At 41.2% G+C, this 22,317-nt stretch overlaps 1 protein-coding gene across 2 annotated transcripts in view; it reads left to right on the top strand.

Moving 5' to 3' along the window:
- The first annotated feature begins 204 nt into the window (after window positions 1-204).
- Window positions 205-22,317, top strand: part of ANTXRL (ANTXR like) — an 83,631-nt gene continuing 61,518 nt past the window's right edge. For both annotated transcript variants that reach the window (XR_010085675.1, XM_063434779.1), the window contains exons 1-2: window positions 205-377; window positions 18,770-18,841. Coding sequence is in view for 1 of the 2 variants with exons in the window: in XM_063434779.1 (XP_063290849.1) it covers window positions 259-377; window positions 18,770-18,841 (191 nt within the window). In the remaining variant the exon portion in view is untranslated. The remainder of the gene's footprint in view (window positions 378-18,769; window positions 18,842-22,317) is intronic.

Here is a 22,317-nt window from a genome sequence, read left to right on the forward strand (position 1 = left end):
ATTGTAGTGTTTTAAAAGTCCTCCACAAATTAACATTAGACCACTCCTTTACACATGGCCAGATTTGGTAGTGAAATGGTTAATAAATCTTCTCTATCCCCCAGCCCCCTGAGGTTTTCGGCAGTCTGAGTATCCCCTCCTCCTCCATTACATCCCCTTCCTCTTCCATACTTTCTCCCACCCCTGGCTGCAGCCTCCTCTCCTCCTCCTCTTTCCCTCAGTCCTGGCTGAGGAGGAGACATAAGGAGACAGTGGGCCATGAAGGGTGTTAGCCTGCTAGCCCTGGTGGCTATACTGCCCTTGTTGTGCCAGGCCCAAGAGACAGAGGAACAACGCTCTTGCCATGGAGCATTTGATCTGTACTTCGTCCTGGACAAGTAAGTGCCAGGCAATGGGTGTTGGGATGCAACAGGAGTGAATGCCAGGAGGTGCAAAGAATAATATGTAGCATGTGTAACACAGAGGATGGTAGAAAGAGACGTCTGGGGAAAATTGAGAGTGCAGGAAGAGAGATACAGCTTGGAAAACAGTTCAATGGGACAGTAGTGGCAAAGAGTGAGGAGAGCAAGTGGAGATTGGAGAAAGTGATTGGGAATGGGGAGTAGAGTCTGGGACAGCATTAACAATTCAAGGGGAATTTGGCAACAGCAGGGCAAATGACACGAGACAGCAGCTTGGGAAGACAGCAGCTAAAGAGAGCATCAGCCATGGGACAAAGTTTTATGTTTACATAGGGGATGAGGCAGCATGAAACCGACATATTAAAGAACAAGGGCATATTGGTGAAGTGTAAAGCACAAAAAAAAAAAAGTTAAAGAATACAAAATGCAAAACTCAGCAAAGTGTGTCGAAAGATGTAACCACTAAACAGTGATTTGGAAAACGAGTTTCCTAAGTTCGGACAAACAGTAACAAAGTTTGGAATATAGTTGATTTGGAGAATTTGACATTTGTCAAACAATAATAGGGTGGCATTATTTTGTAATCAAGTTCCCAATTCACTGTTTAGTAATTAAACCTAATAGTTTAAAAAAGGAATGGTAAGCCACAAAGCACACAGAAAGTTGCAGTGGGGGCAAGAAAGTTTTCTGATGATACAGATAATTTGAGTGGCAGAGGACATGGTAGCTGAGCTTGTTCTTTAATATTATGATTATTATTATTGATAAAGCACCAAAATATTCCACAGCACTTAGAATTTATCAAGGGAATTGCCAAGTTTAGGCCTTTATGACTGGAAACATTCTCCATCTGGACTTTTTTTCCAGCTTTGTAAAATTGATCAGGAAAGATTTCTGTAGACAGCATAGGAGAGTTCCTTGCAGAATGCTAGATCTGGGTTGTGAATCTGATCACTGGTTTGCAAACAAGTCATTGTTATGAATAGAGCTTAGAAAAACAACGCAGGTAAAAATCACAGGTGTGAAACAAGAATGTCAGACAGGAGAAGTCCAGGCACCACGAATTGCCAGACACAGAGAGAGAGACATGTTCATGGCACTATATTTATCTTACCATCCTGTGACAGCTTCTTAACAATAATGATAATAAAAAAAGGTTAAAAAAAAATAAAAGGTAAACTTTAAGTGTGGAATATGTATTTCAAGTTTGGGAGATTTTTACCCTGTGTGTTTTAGTTCTCCCTTGACCAAGGCCTGTAGCAGGAGGCCATGTGGGAAAGTCTTTCCTTTACTGAGAGAGTCAGTGTTGGGAATTTGTATAAAACTTTCTTTGTTAGATTCTTGTGCTGGTGACACGATGCTGCGTCAGCGCCTGTGCGTTATGTGTGTGTGTGTGTGTGTTTACATGCCGCTTCAAAAGAGATTCAGAAATTCACATAAAAACTCACATACCCGAGGCACCGCAAACTATGGCACTGATTGGCTGTGCATCATGATAGTTGCAGTTCAACAGCTGGAGATCTTTTTACTAGTGATGTCTACATTTGGGTGCTTACTTTTGTCAAGTACAACAGTAACGCATACAGACCAGCACCTATTTTATAGCAGTTACAAAAAAATGAAAGAAGCAAGATTTGTTTTAAAAAATTTGTATTTGATGGAGATATAAACATCTGCAAATAACAACAGGGTTTTTATTAACTGAAGAGAGAATCGCTAGGTATTCACAGTGAATTTCACATTTAAGGCCAAAATAGGCACACTGGGAAAAATGTTTGTCAGCTCTGCTAACAGTTTGGCTACTTTGGCCTAAAATTTGAGATTCACTTTTAATTACCAACAGCTCTCACGTTAGTGAATAACCTTTCTAATATATTCATTGGTGTCACAAGAATAATGTCTTTTGTTTTGTGAAAATTGCATTGCTCTTGAATGATTATGGTCACCACATATCATTATCACTAAAGCGCAGACTGTGGGGGGAATCAAAGTGAATTTTACATTTTGGTCCTAAAATATCAATTGGAAAAATGATCTAACTCGGGTATGTTTTCAGTTCGGCTGTTACTCTTAATTCACACTAGTGAATAACCATGGCGTTTTCAGTAAATCTTAAAAGCATATGAAGATGTGGTAAGCATGTAAAGAATTTAATGTTGTCCATCTTTTGTGTACAAAAAGATATATTATTTGTATGTTACCTAAATCAGATTTGTTTTTAGATGTTGTATTGCTGGTTTACCTGTCACTTTGACATCTTAGATTGCGTGATTGGGTTCTGCATAGAATACCTCATTTGATGACAGATACGTTTCCTGGTCTTGAAAAACAATATTGCGGAATTGATGTAACAGTGTGTGTTTACATCCTTGCACTAATTATAGCCCTTGTATCCTGCATCCTATAGAATCTTCCTGAATTCCCATGGCCATATACATAAAGCTATTGCTATAGAACAATTTTAAAGAGTAAAATAACAGATTTCTTTTAACCTTTTTTAATGCCTGTAGAACGTAACATTTTCCATGCATAGACAGCCATCTACCTTGTAATTAACAGGTCAGTCAGGGGAGATCTTTTGATTTTCCCTGGCTGGGGACAAATTCCAATGCTAGGTCACTTTAATTTGGGTGTCAACAGAAGTAATGTTAAAGCGGATCTGTCTCTTTTCAGTATTTTATAGACATATTTATGAAAATCTGATTACACTCCAAAGATACTGTAATACAAAGTAGGGCTTACTTTGTCTTATGGTAAAGCCTGAGGTTGGCCTAAGTTGACAAATGACAAAAGGCCAAGCCCCGCTGTCAACTTTTGTCCGTCCAATCCCAGCCCAAACCTGCTGGTTATTATTGTTATTATTATTATTGCCATTTATATAGCGCCAACAGATTCCATAGCGCCTTACAATATTATGAGAGGGGATTTAACTATAAATAGGACAATTACAAAAAAACTTACAGAAACAATAGGTTGAAGAGGACCCTGCTCAAAAGAGCTTACATTCTATAGGAGGTGGGGTGTAAAACACATTAGGACAGGAATTTGCAGTCAAATAAATTGGGCTGCCCTTTAGGAGAGAGCAAGAGACATGTATGTGAGGTAGAGGTTAGTCTTGGAGGCCATAAGCTTTCCTAAAGAGATGGGTTTTAAGGCACTTCTTAAAAAATGCAAGACTAGGGGAGAGTCTGATGGAGGTAGGCAGGCTATTCCATAGGAAGGGAGCGGCCCGCGAGAAGTCCTGCAATCGTGAGTTGGCCGTACGGTTGCGGACAACGGACAGGAGGTGGTCACAGGCAGAGCGGAGAGACCGAGAAGGGACATACCTATGGTTCCTCTATAGACCTTTGTTGCACTCTCGCACATGCATGTGAGAGTACAACACTGACATGGCTCCTGGCAGCTAAAGTTTTAGTAGTCGAAAAGGACCTTCATTGTAAAAATAACTGTGGCCTGAGGTAATTAAAACTGACCAACCCTGCACCCCAAAGCTACTGTACCCACACTGGATCTGTCAGATTGGGGGTCTATGCAAAGACCCCCGAAAGTGACAGATCCCATTTAACTAAACATCACATTGTCGTGAATTGGTATCCAAATTACAAAATGTAGGCAAAAATAGCTGATTTTCTCCAACTCATCAATAGTCTCAGCTTGGCTGTTTTAGCCTAAATTCTTCAACTTATATTTCAATTCACTACTATTTCACTGCTTGGTTAACACCCCACCCTGTATTTTCATAGTGATCTGGTCCATGTACTTAAAGATCCTGTATGGTGACACTTTTTTTTTTAAATTCTTTATTTTTGTTGTGCACAATATTAACAAATAACCTTGGTGCGCCACAACAGCGGCATCAGGGTGAATTGGTGAACATTCGCAATACAAGTTGTGACATTCGCTAACAGGCACATTTCTATGTTAGAGAGATTAGTATTTCAATAGTTTAGGTTCTCGTTTAAGTGGGTTAGCGAGGTGCACATGTCAGGAAAGGGTAAACAGAGGAGTGACATATATACGAAGTATGACATGTGCAATCATTGTATGAACATTGTATTTACAATGTAGTATACGTTAGGTTAATTCTATCTTATCTCTTGTCTGGCTAGGCTGGGAATAAGTGGTTGCATATTGTGCTAGACTTAAACCAGAAATACGCCTACAGGAAGCCTATAACAAGCATGTGTGAAAATACTACTGATGGTTATATATTTGAGGTGTTCTAAACAAAGGAAACATGTAAGATACGAATAAAAGAGCCTCTGCAGACATGGAGCATGTGGAGTAAGAGAAGGCATTGAGAAAACATGTACAAAGAATGACATAAGCTTAACTAGCCTATATGGTTTCTGCTGAGTTGATTTACATGAGTAGATTACTGCACATTCCAAGATCAAAGTAAAGGAAGTAATGAAAATGATAACGAGGATGGAACCAGAAGAGAGCAAGAAAAAAAAAAAAACAGCCATATTGCTAATATTGCAGAACAAATGATATGTGACATTGCTCATACGATGGATCTGGTCTCTGCTTCAGTGTATCCCCGTAAGTGACAAGGATGGGGAACATTTTTGAGAGTTCCTGTTAGCGTCCATAGTGCAGTTCCAGAGTACTGTTCCCCTCCAGCCTGAATCATCCTTGGTCCACATGCTTGGAGACACTCTGGTCTGGGGCTCCCAACTCGAGTAGGCCGCAGTCCCCGAAGCCTCATTCAGCCCTTCAGCGTCCCAAAGCTCCCGATCTCGGGGTCTGCCACCCAGTCCACCGCCGCGAGCAAGTTTCTTGGGCTCCTTGCGGGTGTCAGAGCTGCAGGAATTTCTCCGGAGCCTCTCCTGCATGCGACCTGTCAGCATGGCGGTCCGGCCCCGCCCCCCCCTGTATGGTGACACTTTAAAGGGACAGTATAGTCACCAGAACAACTACAGCTTATTGAATTTGTTCTGGTGAGTAGAATCATTATCTTAAGGCTTTTTGCTGTAAACACTACAGAGAAAAAGTAGTGTTTACATTACAGCCTAGTGATAACTTTACTGGCCACTCCTCAGGTGGCTTAGAGATCTTTCCTGGGTCATGGCTGCCTAAAATGCATCCAAACATTCAGTATCTACTCCCTCTGCATGCAGACACTGAACATTCCTCATAGAGATTCATTGATTCAATTCATCTCTATGAGGAGATGCTGATTGGCCAGGGCTGTGTTTGAATCATCCTGGCTCTGCCCCTGATCTGCCTCTTTGTCAGTCTCAGCCAATCCTATGGGGAAGCACTGTGACTGGATCAGGCTACCACTTCTGCTGATGTCAGCAGGCAGTGGGCAGGTCTAAAGGAAACAGAGACAAAATATGCAGCTGCAGACTTGAATACATGTAAGATTTTACAATTTTTAGGCAGGCATGAGGGGCTCAGGGGTGGCTATATGGTGTTTTTAGTCATATAGGGTAAGGAATACATGTTTGTGTTCTTGACCCTATAGTGCTCCTTTAATTCAATATGTTTATAGTATAAGTTTATAAATTCAATTCTTATGAAAATCGTGACTTCAGATTACCTCAGTGTCCTGTATTCAAGAAGGGATTTTTATGGCGTTCTAGGTAGAAAATCACCCTGTAAATCAGAACAGAACATAAATTAACTCCAGTGTGACTCTCCAAATCCCATCTTTACTTGGAGCTGGCATGGAAACACAAAGAAATACAAGAGGAGGCCTGCCAAGTTCGGGCGTTTAAAAATTAGGAGAGGGAGTGGTGGGAGGGCGGGCATGATCATGATGCAATTAGCTTCATGGACAACTTTCTGGCCTATGTGAATGCATGTCACCCTCACACTCATGCGCCAAGATGACAGGCTATTCATACACAGACAGAGCGCTGCCACTGACTGCTGATGTATATTCTAAAATGTCCTGTATTACTCTCCAAACAGAATGGGCAGTGTGAATATATTCCCAAGTTGTACTTTAATAGATCTTGCGACAGTGCCCTTTGTGCGTTGTTAAGGAAGACTGTCACGATACTGTGTGTTACATGCGAACAATGTGTGACTTCACATGTCTGCAGGGGTTTATTCCCTAATCAATAAATTGCAGTGTACTGAAAAATTAATTTATTTAGTGAATAAACTCCACAGTCAGATAATAAGTTTAACACTATGATCACAGATGTGTTCTCTCTGTTTTGAAAGCTTTTTTAAAAGTAGCGATTCTTCACATGTATCCAGTTATCACCAGCTTACCCAGGTCTCAGTATTTTATTTCCTAATATTTTCTAAACTCTAAAGGTTTTGATTTAATTGTTCTGAGCTTTCATTTCACCATGTGTCATTTTCATCCTGCCATCCTACTTTGTCTGTTATTTTTTATTTTTCATGTGCAACTGTCTGACAGCTTCAACCCTTAAAACTGTTTTTGCATATTTCTCAAAATTATAATGCTCACATGTTGTCCAGACTCCCAGCAATATATATCAACTATTATTCTTGTAAGTCTGCCCATTCCAACCAAATGGAACATTCAAGCAATCCACTGATAAGAGTAGATGATTAATGTCTAATTATTAGATGATCAACATTGATGTGTATCATGTACAAACTTGGATCTAACTATTGTATCATAGATAGAAGAAAAAGTTAAAGCAACAATCCATTAAAAATATCAAAGATTCAGTATTTATTGTTGGTAAAAATAAAGATTTGAAAAGAAAAAACCCAATACGATTTCTAATCTGGAAAAATTGTTCAACTCGGCAATATGTATAACTTATCTTTTTTTTTACATTAGTTTTGCCATTCAGATTTTAATTCCCTAAAACTCAGAGTTTGGTGAATGATGCTGATTTTTTTGTGCGTGCCTGCAGCCAATCAGCCATGGTATCTAGAGAAATGGATGTCACACTATGGAGCACCAACATCCTGTTTTCTTTGCATTATGTTATTCATAACTGCAGTGATGTGCAAATTGCTACAGTGATAAGTCTACACCCCCTTGACACAACAACATCACAAGGGAAAACTTCACATCCCTTTGTCAGTACTCGGTATGATCTACGCATGTCATACTTGTCAACACTACTTTTGAGAAACTCTCACAGACATTTTGACAATGAACCTGAAGCATACTATAGCCCCAGGGGAGCGTGTAAAAAAAATATGAAGCTGCGGCTTTTATTTTCATTCATATATTCATAAATCGGTTCAATGCTATATTGTGAACTACAAATCCCAAATTATATTTTACATTTTTTTATAACTTTTATTTTTATTTATTTATTAAATTCTGCTTGATTCATTCTAACAAACAATTAGAATGTTAGTGTTTATTGTGATGAAGGAACACTTCTCGCTGTCACACTGTTGTTGAGGCATTTGACGAAAGCCAGGGCTTTCTTAGAATTATAGCTCTTCTGACTTAGATATCCAACTTTGGGTGGCAGTGATAGATTTAGAGAGCTGGGGACAGAATGGCCTAGCACGTTTAGCCAAACTTTGCTGTCATAAGCTGAAAATATACAAATGTATTGTTGACTTGTGCTGTATAAATGAAACATGAATCTTAACTTCTGATGAATCAAGACCATTAATTGAACGATTAATAGCAGCACAGCACTCAACTGAACCCAACCACCACAGTGCCATGTGACTACAATTTGGATCCGCATTTTAAAGCAGCAATTAAAACCCCGAAAGCACTTCAACTTGCTGAAGTAATCTAAGTGTTAACAATGTCCCCTTTTTATTACTTAAAGGGACACTCCAGACCCTGAAAACACTTTAGCTTTCTAAAAAGCTTTATATGTGAAGTATGTGTTCTCTTTTTTTCATTTTGCATATAGTGCAGATTTCAATAGAAATTGACACTTGTGAATTTACATGGTCATACTCCCCTGGTTTTCAAGCAGACAACAGGTTATGTTACTTCCTGGTTGGTTAGCTCGGTTGAGCTAAACTCAAGGGGCTGCAATTGCCCAGAGCACCTGCCTTGCAAAGACTTCTCATATAGCTGCATTGGGAAGTCTCTGATTGGACAGACATGTAAAGTCTGGGCAGGGTTAGAAGGGGAGGACTTGCAAAGGCTTCTTATTAAAAATGGAAAAAATTAGGTGATTTTGGTCTTTTCCTATGGGGAGGCCTAATGTGCGCATGACATTCACTGCACATGTGCATTAGCGCCTGCTCGTCAAGGGATCAGGTAAGTAAATAAATGTTTTTCAAGGAATAGGGCCTTTTCTAGCTACTGGGCAACAATGGCTAGTTTTAAACCTCTTTTAGACATGCAGCAGATGGGGGCAAAGGGAGGTTTTAAAAGTCCCTTATAGTAATACAGGAGTCTTATTAACACCCATAGGGTTGTTTTTTTTAAAATTATTATTATTTACTTATTTGACTTTTTTAATGTGGCAGTTGGCTGGCTAGTGATGGTTAGCCACCACATAACGCACGCTCTGCCGAGGGTTATAATTAATTTGCTGCTGGTGCTACCAGTGGGAAAATCTCTGGATATTTTTTAAATCCGGGCCAAAATCTAAAGATTCTGGGCTCGGATTTGAAGCATTCGGTCCATTCAGGGCGTGAATGACAACAGCCAGCTACTGTTAACTCGGTTGAACAATGTACGGATTTTGCAGTCAGAATAGCCCTGTAAGCAGCTGGAGGGTTTTGGTCCATTCAATTATGACCTTAGTAAATAACCCTGCTAGTGGGTCCCACTTATGTCAAAATGTACTAAAATGGTTTGACTACTTACCCTGGAACGACACAAAACACAACTGTAATCAAAACCACCACAGCAGGTTGTAGTAGTTACAGTGCTTGAAGTGTTCTTTTAAGTTACCTTTTGGTAAGTGGCAATCTATCGTTTAAATGAATTTGTCACGCTAAGTGAAATGTTATAGCTGACTCCCACAATACCTACAAGATTGCATTTAGTAAGAGGAAATAATACTCAAATACACAAATTACAAAGGAAGCTGGCACACTGCTCAGGAACCCTTGAAGACATTATAAACAGTATAGGAGAGTGCCAGAAGGTTTTTTTTTTTGGAGAGAATGAGAACTTGTCTTTCATCCAAAAAAGAGCAGGATTTATTATGTTTAATCTAATTAATATATCCTCCTCAGCATTCCAGCTGTAATTTCTTGTCATTGCAAAATGCGTGTTTTCTGAGCCACCTTCAAAACATTGTTTGTTAGGCAAGAGCTGGTGCAATAAAGGTAATACAAGCTGAAATCTAAACGGTAAATAATACATATGGGGTGTGTAGATTTTTATAAGACCCTGGGCTTCTCTTTGTTCAGTCTTTATCATCTTCTCATATTACATCCTTACTGCTTAGATATTATGTTAGAGGGACACTCCACTGCCCAAATACAATAAATAAGTAAAAATCACTGTTTAGTAGATATACACTAATGAAAATATGAAAAAGATGCAGATCAATATTCAAATCATAATGATGATCCTATGTCTCATACTATCAATGCAGCCAAAACTTGGACAGGCTAGTATGGAAATAAATGTTGGCATTAGCCATAAGGCAGATAAAGGGCCTGCCTGAAGTGGCTGGCACGTTAACAATTAAAAGGGGAGATGTTACTTACCGGGATTATGAACATTATGTTTACTCATCATCAATATTTAACATTTATATATTTTTGCGGCGTGAAAAAGAAGATTAAAGGACCACTCCACACCCCCAAAGCACTTACTTCAGCATGCTGAAGTGCTTTATGGGTGAGGAGTATCGTAGTTTAACCCCACTTTATAAAAGTGCAGATTTCTACGAGAAATTAGAACTTTTATAAATTAACTATGGACCACCACCTTGGCTGTCAATCAAACAGCCAGGGAGATTTATTTCCTACTTCCGTTAGCTCAATGAGCTAATGTAAGTAGCAAGCATACTCTCCGTGAGCGTGTCTGCTTCCTCCCACACAGACCTCAGATCAGCTGCTCCAGACCTTAGACCAGGTGAGAAGCCTCTCTAAAAAAGGGGAGGGCTTTCTAAGGCTGCAGTTCATACGATCTGCAGCCTTTGCAAGTTATTCTAAGATATACCCCCAGTGCATACATGCATTCATTTGGGGTTTTAAATACTTAACAGTGATTTAATTATTTTTGACCATTTGCGCATTAGAGTGTTCCTTTAAGTGAGTGTGAGTATTGTACTTTGCTTTCTTAGAATACAAGATCCTGTTTTTCTGTAGTTTAGCTAATTTTCATTTTGTGAATGCTTATAATAATTGTTGCACCATTCTTGGATTTTTTATTAAATGTCAGAATTCTGTGGATATTGACAACAAATTTAGATATTTAGTTCTATGACCTGCAGTAGATCTTTAGATTTTGGGATTGATTTACCAAGAAGGTTTCTTTTTTTTTTTAATTCTTTATTTTTGTAGTGCTTTCCAGACTTCACATATAAGCATAGACATTGCAAAAGGTAATAACACATCCAGTACAGAGCATCACATGTCTGATTTACAGCACTATTTTTTAAAGTAATGTGGTTTCGTCAAGAGTTAAACTTTAAACTTCTGTGTCAGTTACAGGTTACGACATATGAGGTACGGATACAGAGAAACATACTGACATTTTTCTGCGTTATTGGGTCGCAAGCTTAGTTAAGATATGTATAAAGGCTAGTTGTGACATTAAGTAACATCGCTATAGTAGGGTGGCTTAAACAGACTGTTCCTTCAATTATGATTATCTAGCCCAGCTAGCATTATTATGTTAACAACAAGGATAACTAAACGTTTCTATTATCAAAAGAGTAATGAGTGAGTATCGTTGGCTGCATTAGTGTGTCTTAGTGCAAAGTTATTGGTTACCGTGTAGTAGTGGTCGGCTTAGAAGTAGTGCTTAGGCAAATTGTGTGGTAGTTCCCAGAACCAGTGCCCTATGGTGTGTTTTGTGCCTATTTGGGCTGGTATATCGTGTTGTGCGGTAAGTTTGTCTCTGTGTTGTTGCATTCTATCATTATTAACATTAACATGAAAAAACAAGTGTGCGTGTCCAAAACACAATTATAAACAGTTAGGAACTGTGATCCCCATCGGGGCCCTCACGGGCTGGCCTGCTAGGTGGACTGGAAGTCTCTGAGTGCGGGGCGCCCCGGGGCATCTGAGGGAGTTACCGTAGATCTTGTGTGGTTTCTCATGAGTCCGTCTCACCGAACAGTTAAAAGTCCCGCATAATGGGCCTGAGTGGACCCCGGTTTGGCACGGTCTCCAGAGCGTCCGCAATATAAGTGAAAGTCAAAGGGGATAAAGAAAATATCACAGGGTTCGCCACTGAAGTGAAAAGCTGCAATCTCTTGCCAGAATAGATCGCTTTTTTTTTGCCACACATCTCCCTTTCAGTTCAGCTGTTTTGGCCGGATTTTCGGTGTTCAGTGTCCGGTGCAGCCGGTGGCCACCCGCCTCAAGTATCCAGTCCAGTGCTTGCTTTAGCCAATACCCAGTTTCGGTGTAGCTGATGGTTTCTCCAGGGTCGTGGGGTGGTAGGGGCAGCGCTCTCCCTCCTTTCGGCTCCGGGATGATTTGAAGGTTCCCCCTTCTGTGTGGTGTGGAGGGGTCCTCCGCCTGTGGTTCCCTCCTGCAACTGAGCTCATCTCCTCCCGGTCAGCCATCTGGGCCGTGCTGATGTCTAGGGGGTTGCTTTCTGGGTTCCACTCAGGGCCTCCTCCATGTTGCGGCCTTTCTCCCCGTAGATGAGGGTCAGGATGGTGTGTCATGTATATTTTCTTTCTGGGGCTTGACGTTGCCACCAAGGGACCCCTTCTGCTGTGCTTAGTTTGGATGGCTTGCCTGAGGCTTGCGTGTGAGTGACTCTGCTGCACATGAGGCTTACTCGCCTTCCGTGGTGTTGCACGAGTGTCCTGGTGCGGGGCCACCGGCCGCCTGTTCGGCTGCGGGTTCTGTGTGAGCGGGTCGGTGCTGCTTGGTGGGGCAGGTTGGCGTAGCCTGCGCTCCAGCTGCTTCCAGAACCGTTCGAAGTGTCTGTTGATCCTTACTAGGACGTCAGATACAGCGTCTGTGGGGCTCTCAGCGCTTGCAGTGTCCTCCATCTTGGGCAAAGCTCTGCACTCGCCTTTCGCTTGGGAGGTCTGGTTTGATTTGTCTCCGCTGGGTGGACCGGGATCTCCCCCGCCGGTCCAGAGGGGGGGGTAGCGGGGCTTGCTCATCCTGTCGTCTGAGTGTTTCTGGGTCGGGAGAGCGGCCGTCTCTCCCGCCCGTTGTTTGCTAGGCCGCACTGTCAGTTGTCGTGTCGGCGGGTCTCGAGTGGGTCTCTCACCCTCATCCTGCATGCCCTCAGTTGCAGGGAGCATGTGGGTATCTTTTGTCGACGTTTTTGCCTTGAGACACTGCCTTAGGTCGCTTGTTAGGGTTTCGCTGAGCGGGAGCTCCTGCGAGACATGTCTTGCCGCCATGACGGTTAGGCCCCGCCCCACCAAGAAGGTTTCAATTGGCTGTTTGCTTCATTGTTAAAATGTGTTATTCACCCTACTGAGAACACTTGTTAGAATGTTCAGTTAACTAAAGACTCCTTGTTTTATTTTTTTTTATTTTTCACTGTTTGATTTCTTATTAATTAGAACTAATTCACTGTTGTGAATTAACTCTGGTTAGATGACGTGTTATGTGTTACATCTTCTATACATCCTATTATAACTAGAACCTTTAGTTAGTTTAAATTTAACTGTATTGTAGTCTGGTCTTGTGAACTATACAATAGAAATTATAAAAAAAACAAAAAAACTTCAGAGGTAATAAAATGAGTTACACTCAGAAGTCAGAAAAAAGACACCGTTTGTCTTTTGAGCATAAATCACTACATGCAAGTGCTACTGAGGTCAGATTGTCTGAAACCGGGGAAAAAAATAATTTTAAAGTGGTGAGTAATCGCCACAACCAGTAACATATTTTTGCTGTATGCAGCCATAATATAGCTGTTTCTAAAAAAAAAAATAGAAACGCTTTTTTTTTCATCACATCTGAGGTCTATGAGACTCCAGTATCAACTACTGAGACAAGTGGTTCTATTACCTACCCAGTGAACACTGCACATAGGTCGGGTATTATAACAAAAATAAAAGAGGTTCCCAGACCCAATGTATTATCAGGGAGAGCAGCAAATGCCCCACTTTCAGCTTGTGTGCAGGGCTGGGTTTAAATGTCAAAAAAGGCAGATGATTAGGGCCAATACTTCAACCACACAGCTGGTATAGTAGGCATGTCTCGCTGATGCCAGTATTGCAAAAATACAGGCAATGGAAAGAGTTGGAGCCAGAATAGCCACCTCTATTATACATGATATGTACACACATTGCTGTAAACACACAATGAAACAGACACTCAGACACGGTATAACACAACCCCCCCCCCCCCACACACACACACACTCACAGTATATACACACTGACACATCCACTAAAACACTGCTATGTACACATACTCACAATATACACATGCTGCTACAGACATAATTACACAGTACTTCACACATTCAGACATAGTATACATGCAGTGACACAACCACACACTGCTGTATACACACTGACACACTACCACACATACATAATGCTACAGTTTTTTTTGTGATTTAGGGAACAATCTTCCATCACTTTTTCTTATGTCACTGCCATTGATGTTACTTAATATGATGCAATGTCATGTCCTGTGATGACATGCATGTATAATTAATTATGAAAATTAGATTGCCAAGAAAGGTGGCAACCCTACACATTAAAAGTGCTGAAAACAGGTGCTCCCTAGTGGCAGGCCCCTGTAGGCAGGTGCCTACTTAAAAACCCAGCCCTGTTTGTGTGTGGTCTTGGTAGATGGAATTATAAATAGGGTAGGGATCCAGAAATATTGTCTACCTCTTGGCTGGTGGACATAACTGGACCAGGGAATATCCAGTCTTTGCTCCCAAATACCCATAGGACTAGAGGGTTCCCACACTATTTGCGTAATATACATGTGCCAGGTTTTTTTCATTACCTTTTTTAAATGCACACTCCCTATATACACCCAGGTCGGACTTGAAAACATGAGAAATCTCAATGTATCTTTCCTGGTAAAATATTTTATAAATAAATAAATATGAGTTTTGGAAAGTGTGTTACTGTGTATACCGAATGCCTTCATCTGAATGTAAGTGGTGTGTTAGTTTCCCAAAGATTAATGCTTAAAACAATCAATTTTGTAGTACTCACAAAGGAATTGCAATTTTTGGCCAGTTTTGCTATTTTCCTTCTGTGGTGTAAAGAATGCAAATCCCCTGTCAGTTCTCCACAATTTTTAGTTCCATTAGTCTAGGCAGGAGATACATATCTCAGCTTTAAAGTGACACTTTAGTATTAGGAATACAAACATGTATTCCTAACACTATAGTGTCCCTCTGTCCTTTTCACTTACCTAATTCCAGTGCTGATGTCCAGTTGTGATCCTACTCCGCCTATGTCAACCGTTGGGGGAACTTAATGTGCATGCATGGCAAATGTGGCATGTGTATTAGACCTTCCCCGTAGGAAAGCATTGACTCAATGCTTTCCTATGGGGTTTTGCTTGATGATGGATGTCCTCTTGCAAAGACTTTCACAGTCTAACTCTGTGAGACTGCAGGAAGTATCTCTGGTGGCTGTCTGTGAGATGAAGTGGTCTGGGTGCCTATAGTATCCCTTTAAGAGGAAATGTCCACTGAAATTACACCATATAAATCATGATAAAAATAACTTTTAACATGGGTAATAGTATTACTCTCACATGCGCGAGAATACAGCAGAGACGTCCACTCCTGGCGTCACTTACCTGCTCCACCCACCGGCCACCAGACCCAGGGGGAATGTCACCGTCAGACAGTTCATAACTACTATGACAGTAGAACTGGAAATTCAAGTCCTTATTCAGCCATTGTGCCCTAAATTTAGTTGTGCCCAACACACATTTGGCACTTATTATTATTATTAATTTATTATTTATATAGTGCCAGAAAATTCCGTAGCGCTGTACAATGGGTGGACTACCAGACACGTAATTGTAACCAGACAAATGGACGCACAGAAACAAAGGGGTTGAGGGCCCTGCTTAATGAGCTTACATGCTAGAGGGAGTGGGGTATAGTAACACAAAGGGTAAAAGTAGGGGTAATGAAATAGGTTTCTAGAAAAGTCATCACTGAGAACTTAGTAGATTATTTTTGAGAGGTGCAGTAGAGGAGTCTTGGGGAAGGGGGTGGTAACCCACTAGCAGTTTAAATGATATGATCTCATGAAGAAGAGTGTTTTCAAAGAGTTTGAAGGAGTGGAGACTGGGTGAAAGTCTAACGGAGAAGGGAAGGGAGTTCCACAGAAAAGGTGAAGCCCTGGAGAAGTCTTGGAGGCGAGCATCAGATGTGGTAGTACGGACAGAGGATAGACGTAGGTCTTCGGCAGAGCGCAGGGGCTGGACGGGACATACTTGTGTATTAGGGAGGATAGGTAGGTTGATTTGTAGGTACTTATAAGCAAGCACCAGAATCGTAAATTGAGCCCTATATCTAACTAGAAGCCAATTAGGAACTGACAGAGGGGGGAGGCGTGGGAGGTGCGGGCAGACAGGAAAATGAGCCTCGCCGCCACATTCATTATAGATTGCAGCGGTGCAATCTGGGAACACGTAAGACCACTGAGAAGGGGATTGCAGTAGTCAAGGCGAGAAAGAACAACAGCATGGAACAGCACCTTAGCCGCGTCTGGTGTTAAATAAGGGCGGATGTGAGCTATGTTTTTGAGATGGATTTGGTGATCGACTGGACATACTTGAGCCAAAGTGAAAGCATTCCACTCATTCCTACTACTAAGGAGCAAACAGGTATTTGGATTCTGCCATTAGAATCCTTTTCAGAATCAGGCCGTCTGAGTGACTGCTACCTGAGGTGTCCCTAGGGAGCAATGTAAACACTGCCATTTTTTTGAAAATATAATGTTTAACCCCTTAAGGACACATGACATGTCTGACACGTCATGATTCCCTTTTATTCCAGAAGTTTGGTCCTTAAGGGGTTAAAGCAAAATGTATGCAGGGACATGCTATGCTTACCAGAACAGCTACATTAAGCTGCAGTTGACTATAGTATCCTTTTTTTTTTTTACCTTTTATGTTTTTGCAGTGCATAAGTATACAAGCTTGAGGTGCCCCAACAGCATTCCACAAGCTTATCAACATATATAACTGAACAAATAAGAGAACATGCACAATTGTAATACAATAGAGAGCAAGCTATGCATTCATGTCTAAGCTGATGACAGGACTTGAAGATCCGAATAGCAATGCTAAGACACAAGGTGAATACAACTGTAACTGCCTATCGGTAAGTCCCCAAATGTGCATAAGGCAGGCAAATACAGGGACCGGTAGGCCGTAACACCTTGGGTGTTATGTGGGGCACCCCTCCAGCCCCAGTCCAGATTCCAGGCCAACATATTTGTGCAACCGACTTGAGAGTCCAGCCCTAGAAAGGGGAAGGCCTCGATGCTGCTGTGCCAGTTGTAACAGTAGGACCTCTGCCTATGTGGGTGATGCCGCGGGGTCTTGCCCCTTTTGGCCCTCGGCCGGATGGGCTATTATTTGTTGCAGGTTCCCACATTAATAGGGCCCCACTCTCCTGACGTGCCTCCAAGGCAACCCAGAAACTATATAGGAGCTCCTCCAGTCGCTGCCAGGTTTGCTCGGTTAAATTGTATGGTTCCATCTCAGGTTCAGCCGCCATTTTGTGCAGATGTTGCTTATACTGGGCTTGTGCAAGTGGAGAAGACGTTGTCGGTACGAGTTGCAAGCCAGTGGGGACTGAGATAACCCCCACTGGTCCAGAGGGGGTAGGTGGGGATCGGGACCCAAACCACTGCTGCGTCTTCTTGATACAGGACAGGGAGGTCGGCCGCCACTCCCGCTTGTGTCTCTCAACGCCACAATTTCACGTGGTCTGTTCTCCGGGCCTTCAGGGTACACTAATGTATGCGCAAGTAAGTATCTAGCAGCTTTCCTGATATCAAGGATTCCAGATTGGTGTGCTCACCTTTTGGCATGTGACGTCTGAACCTCTTGCTCGCGTGGACACACCAGTTATTTCAGCTGGTCTCTGGTGCCCACTACCACCGGCGTCGTTTGAGCTCTCTGTAGGCGGACCTGGATTTGGTCCAGTAGACAGAGCATCGGCATCTTTACAGCCTACTTATATTATCATCAGAAACCGCTGTGGGGCCCCCCATAGTCAGGTATATTAGGTTGGATTGATATCGCTCACATAGATTAATAATTTTTATTTTATATAAATGTTTCTGCTTTAAATTCATGTACTTATGTACTTTTCGGAATCTGCTTTATATTTATAGTGGTCTTTATTTTTAGATATTGTACCTACCTTGGACTTTTGACCATCTGGGCAATTTTGACAGTTGCACATTTTCCTGATTGCACCACTTAGTTGATTAGCCCCTTTGATTTTCACTAACATAGATCTAAAGTGTGTTAATATTTTGTGGGATTTTTCTGATACTTCTTGTTGCAGATTTACAACATTCTTGCAACTTCGGTAGCATTCATACAGGTTTTCTGATTGATACATATGTTTAATTTATTTGATTTTATAAGCTCTCTTTTTTTATATTGTGGAATTCCCTAAAAAAAGTAATTTTATCATGCTTTATTTTATTTTATCTTTTATGAAGGATTGGTCACACTTGACTTTCTGTTTAGTTTTTATATCTTATGTGAAATCGCTCGTTATATAGTGTGGAGCAGCCCCATTTTATTGTTCCTACCCTGTGAGGGGTACATTGGAATTTTTCTGTATTTTTTAATATTCTAATATTTTGAAAAATACAATTTTAAGAGTTTGTCAAAAATAGTAAGGTATTTTGAAAGCTTATCCAAAAATATTAAGTTGATGATGCCTCGGTTCTAAAGTTCTTGTTTTGATCCTCTATGTTCATGATATCACTCTGCGATTTAAACTATATACCAGTTCCTCTTTATTATTCTACAGTGCATGTAGGCATGCACAAGTGCATTGTGTTGTGGGTTGGACATGTTTTGCAAGGTAAATGTGCATCTAATTCAACAGTAAATATACATAACTTACATTTTTATTTTCTAATGTGTATTTTAGTATTTTGATGTACACACTGTGTCCATCATATGTAATTTTAATAAAAGCATCTGTCATTTGAGAAGATTCACTTTAATTTATATACCTGTGTATAATAACTTAGCACAATGTATACATGCTATTTCATGCACTACATGCAGTTGTATATCATTGAGCTTACACTATGTAAATGTGTAATGTTAAATATATATTAATATTTAATGTTTACATTTTACCTTAACAGGTCAGGCAGCGTCAAAAACCATTGGATTGAAATCTACTCGTTTGTGGAAAGCCTAGCAGAAAAATTCATAAGGTGTGTAATATGTCAATTTACAAAATAAACGAAGTCAGTAAGCCATTGTGCTTTTTTTCTAGTTTTATCGTTTTAGCATAGTGTTAAAAATCAGTCAATAAAAACCTATGGGATAATTTGGAGTGCTTGTATATGCCATACAGGTGCATTAGTCCTGTTTCTTTTAATAACAGTGGATCTTTCATTTAACAAACTCTGCTGAATCCCAACAGTTCCCAAGTAACAGTAAAGTGTATTTATGCATACATATTGTGATGAGAGCTTAAAGGGAAAGTAGAGTGCCAGGAAAACACAGTTGTTTTCCTGGCACTATAGCTTTACCCTCCCTCGGGTTTCTTAAAACTGTAATAATTACCTTTCCAGGGTTAAGGGACATTGGGCAGTGGACCCAGACCAATTCAGTGAGCTGAAGTGGTCTGGGTGCCTATAGTGTCCCTTTAACCATATACACAGGCTCTGCATGATTGCTATTCTCTTGGTTGTGGCCTTACCCAAGCTTGTGTCATATCTGACCCATGCACTTTTTTTTTTTTTTTACTAAAGTGAGATTTTAAAGGGAATTTCAAATATAAGGTCAACATATGCTCTAAGTCAGCTATGCATTCAGTTTGGCTACTCTAGGCTTACATTTTAAATTCACGTTGAACTCTTTTCGAATTCTCACTTTAGTAAATAATGATGAAAGCTTTGAAGTCTAAATAATCCTGAAAGCCTATGCCTTAAAAAGTCAGTGACACAAAATACCCGTATTAAAAAAAAACCCTGTACAGTAACTTTGCGTTAGTCAAGCACAAATGGCCATATATAAGAACTCATTTCTACTGAGAGAAATAAAATGTAACTGTTTTTAAGCTAATATCTGTAAAACTATTACATTGATTAGCTACATAATTGTTTTAAAGCCACACATGGTAATTAAATAACAGGTGGGGGGGGGGGGGGGGGAGGAAGCAGCTGCTGAGGTGTTTGCTTTATAACTTGTGCAGAAAACACATAATTGAAGGATGTGAGGTATGAATGTTAGACTTAAATGCCTACATTATAATAGTATTTTAACGGATAAACTATTTTTAAAACATTAGGAAAAGCTGCTGGATATAATGTAGTGTATTCAAGTTTTCGTTCTTATTCAGTAACATTTTGTCATTTGAAGTTTGCTACTTTATATTTACTAAATGTAATGGCTATGGTTCTGTGAGTGTATGGGTGCTGTCAAACCGTTTTGGCTTAGATTGACTCAACCTGAATCAATCAAGCTTCAAAAGCCATGTTTTCCCGCAAACGCACTAATATGCCAAAATTACACTTGTGTATAATCCTTACAAATCGGATTAACCTTGGATGCCAACAATAGGCAGTTAATAGTTTTCCAAGTGTTCACAGCATCTCCTTGTTGTCCAGAGTTCTAAGGATTCATGTAGATAATGGGGAAGTGTAAAATCTGCAATATTCTTGCAGATGCAGAGGGGTCAGACTGTCAATACTGGGGAGAAACTTTTGTTTTGTCACAACACTGAGTTATAGTGGTTATGGTGCTTAATCTAATTATTCAAAAGTACCATCTTTAATTTTATATTGCTCCTGAAGGCCACTGAGTATCTCTCATTACTATAAGTGACAGCGTATAACTCAATGAGTTCCAAAAGGAACACAGTTTCTTAGGATGATTCTCACATCTAATTTCTCGCTATAAATGACTAGTCCTATCTAGGGCCGCACTGGGAAAAAAAATTAGGTCTGGGCATTTTTAATCACAGCGGCCCACTGAAAAGGGGGCGGGGCCAGATAGGGTGTGTTTTGTCATCCCCAATGACAAGCACGCCCCATCTCTAAGTGAGTACGTTGGTTCAATGCTTTTCCAGGGCAGACCATGCGCAGAGCTCTAGCATGAGAAAAAGGCCCTGTATTTGTTCTGCACAGCGCAAGCAAATTTAATAACATGCTTGCATTGCGTTTGCTTGAAACTTGCTTCTGGTGTCTCCATAAATGGGATACCAGAAGACAAAAATGCCAGGAAAGAGTAATATGCATGTGTTGGGAGCCTGCTTATGGGATTGCGTGTGTGTAGAGTGAGCTGATTGTGGTGTGGTTTTGTGTTTCAGTAATGTTGTGTTTGTGGTGTAATGTAATGTATCTAGGTGCTGTAGAGAGTGTGTGTATAGAGGGCATAGTGTGTATAGGGGAGGTGTGTGCATATGGGCTGTTTGTGTGTGTGTGTGTGTATAGGTGACGTGTATATAGGGGTTGTAGAGAGTGTGTGTTTAGGGAATGTATTATGCGTTTGCTTACAATGAATCTAGTGTGTGCATAGGGCATCCAGAGTGTGTATGTCAGAAATGTAGTGTGTGTGTGTAGGTGGTGCAGTGTGTGTGTTTGAATGATCCAGAGTGTGTATAGGAGATCTAGTGAGTGTGTGTGTGTATAGAGGATTCAGAGTTTATATAGGGATCTAGTGTGTGTCTGGAATGTAATGTGTTTAGGGGTGCAGCACGTGTGTGAGGGATTATGTAGTATAAATACATATATGTTTGGAAGTATTACGTGTGTGTGAGGTGTGCAGTGTGTGTGTGAAGGGTGTAGTGTGTGTGTGTCAGGGTGCTCTGTGTGTGAGGGTGTTGTGTGTGTGTGTGTGGGGGGGAGGGGTGCTATGTGTGATGTGTGCAGTGTGTGTGGGTGATGGTGCTGTGTTTAAGGGTCCTGTGTGTGAGGTGTACATTGTGTGTAAGTGAGGGTGCTGTGTGTGTGTGTGGGTGCTGTGTGTGAGGTGTGCAATGTGTGTGTGAGTCAGGGTGCTGTGTGTGTGTGTGTGAGTGAGGGTGCTGTGTATGAGGGTGCTGTATGTGTGAGTGAGGGTGCTGTGTGTGAGGTGTACATTGTGTGTGAGTGAGGGTGCTGTGTGTGTGGGTGATGTGTGTGAGGTGTGCAGTGTGTGTGTGTGAGGTGTGCAGTGTGTGTGTGTGTGAGGTGTGCAGTGTGTGTGAGTGAGAGTGCTGTGTGTGTGAGTGAGGGTGCTGTGTATGAGGGTGCTGTGTTTGTGTGTGAGGTGTGCAGTGTGTGTGTGTGAGGTGTGCAGTGTGTGTGTGTGTGTGAGGGTGCTTTGAGTGAGGTCTGCATAGTGTGTGTGAGAGTGAGGGTGCTGTGTGTGAGTGAGGGTGCTGTGTATGTGTGGAGGGGGTGCTGTGTGTGAGTGAGGGTGCTGTGTATGTGTGGAGGGGGTGCTGTGTGTGTGTGTGAGTGCTGGTGCTGTCTGTGTGTGTGAGGGTAAGTATTACGTGTGTGTGAGGTGTGCAGTGTGTGTGTGAAGGGTGTAGTGTGTATTTGAGGAGTATAGTGTGTGTGAAGGGTGCAGTGTGTGTGTGTGTGTGTGTGTGTGTGTGAGGATGCTCTATGTGTATGAGGTATGCAGTGTCTGTGAGTAGTGCAGTGCCTGTGTGTAAGGTGTACTGTGTGTCTGTGAGGTGTGCAGTGTGTGTATG

Source organism: Pelobates fuscus, chromosome 10 (assembly GCF_036172605.1).
Source record: "Pelobates fuscus isolate aPelFus1 chromosome 10, aPelFus1.pri, whole genome shotgun sequence".
NCBI classification, from domain to species: domain Eukaryota; kingdom Metazoa; phylum Chordata; class Amphibia; order Anura; family Pelobatidae; genus Pelobates; species Pelobates fuscus.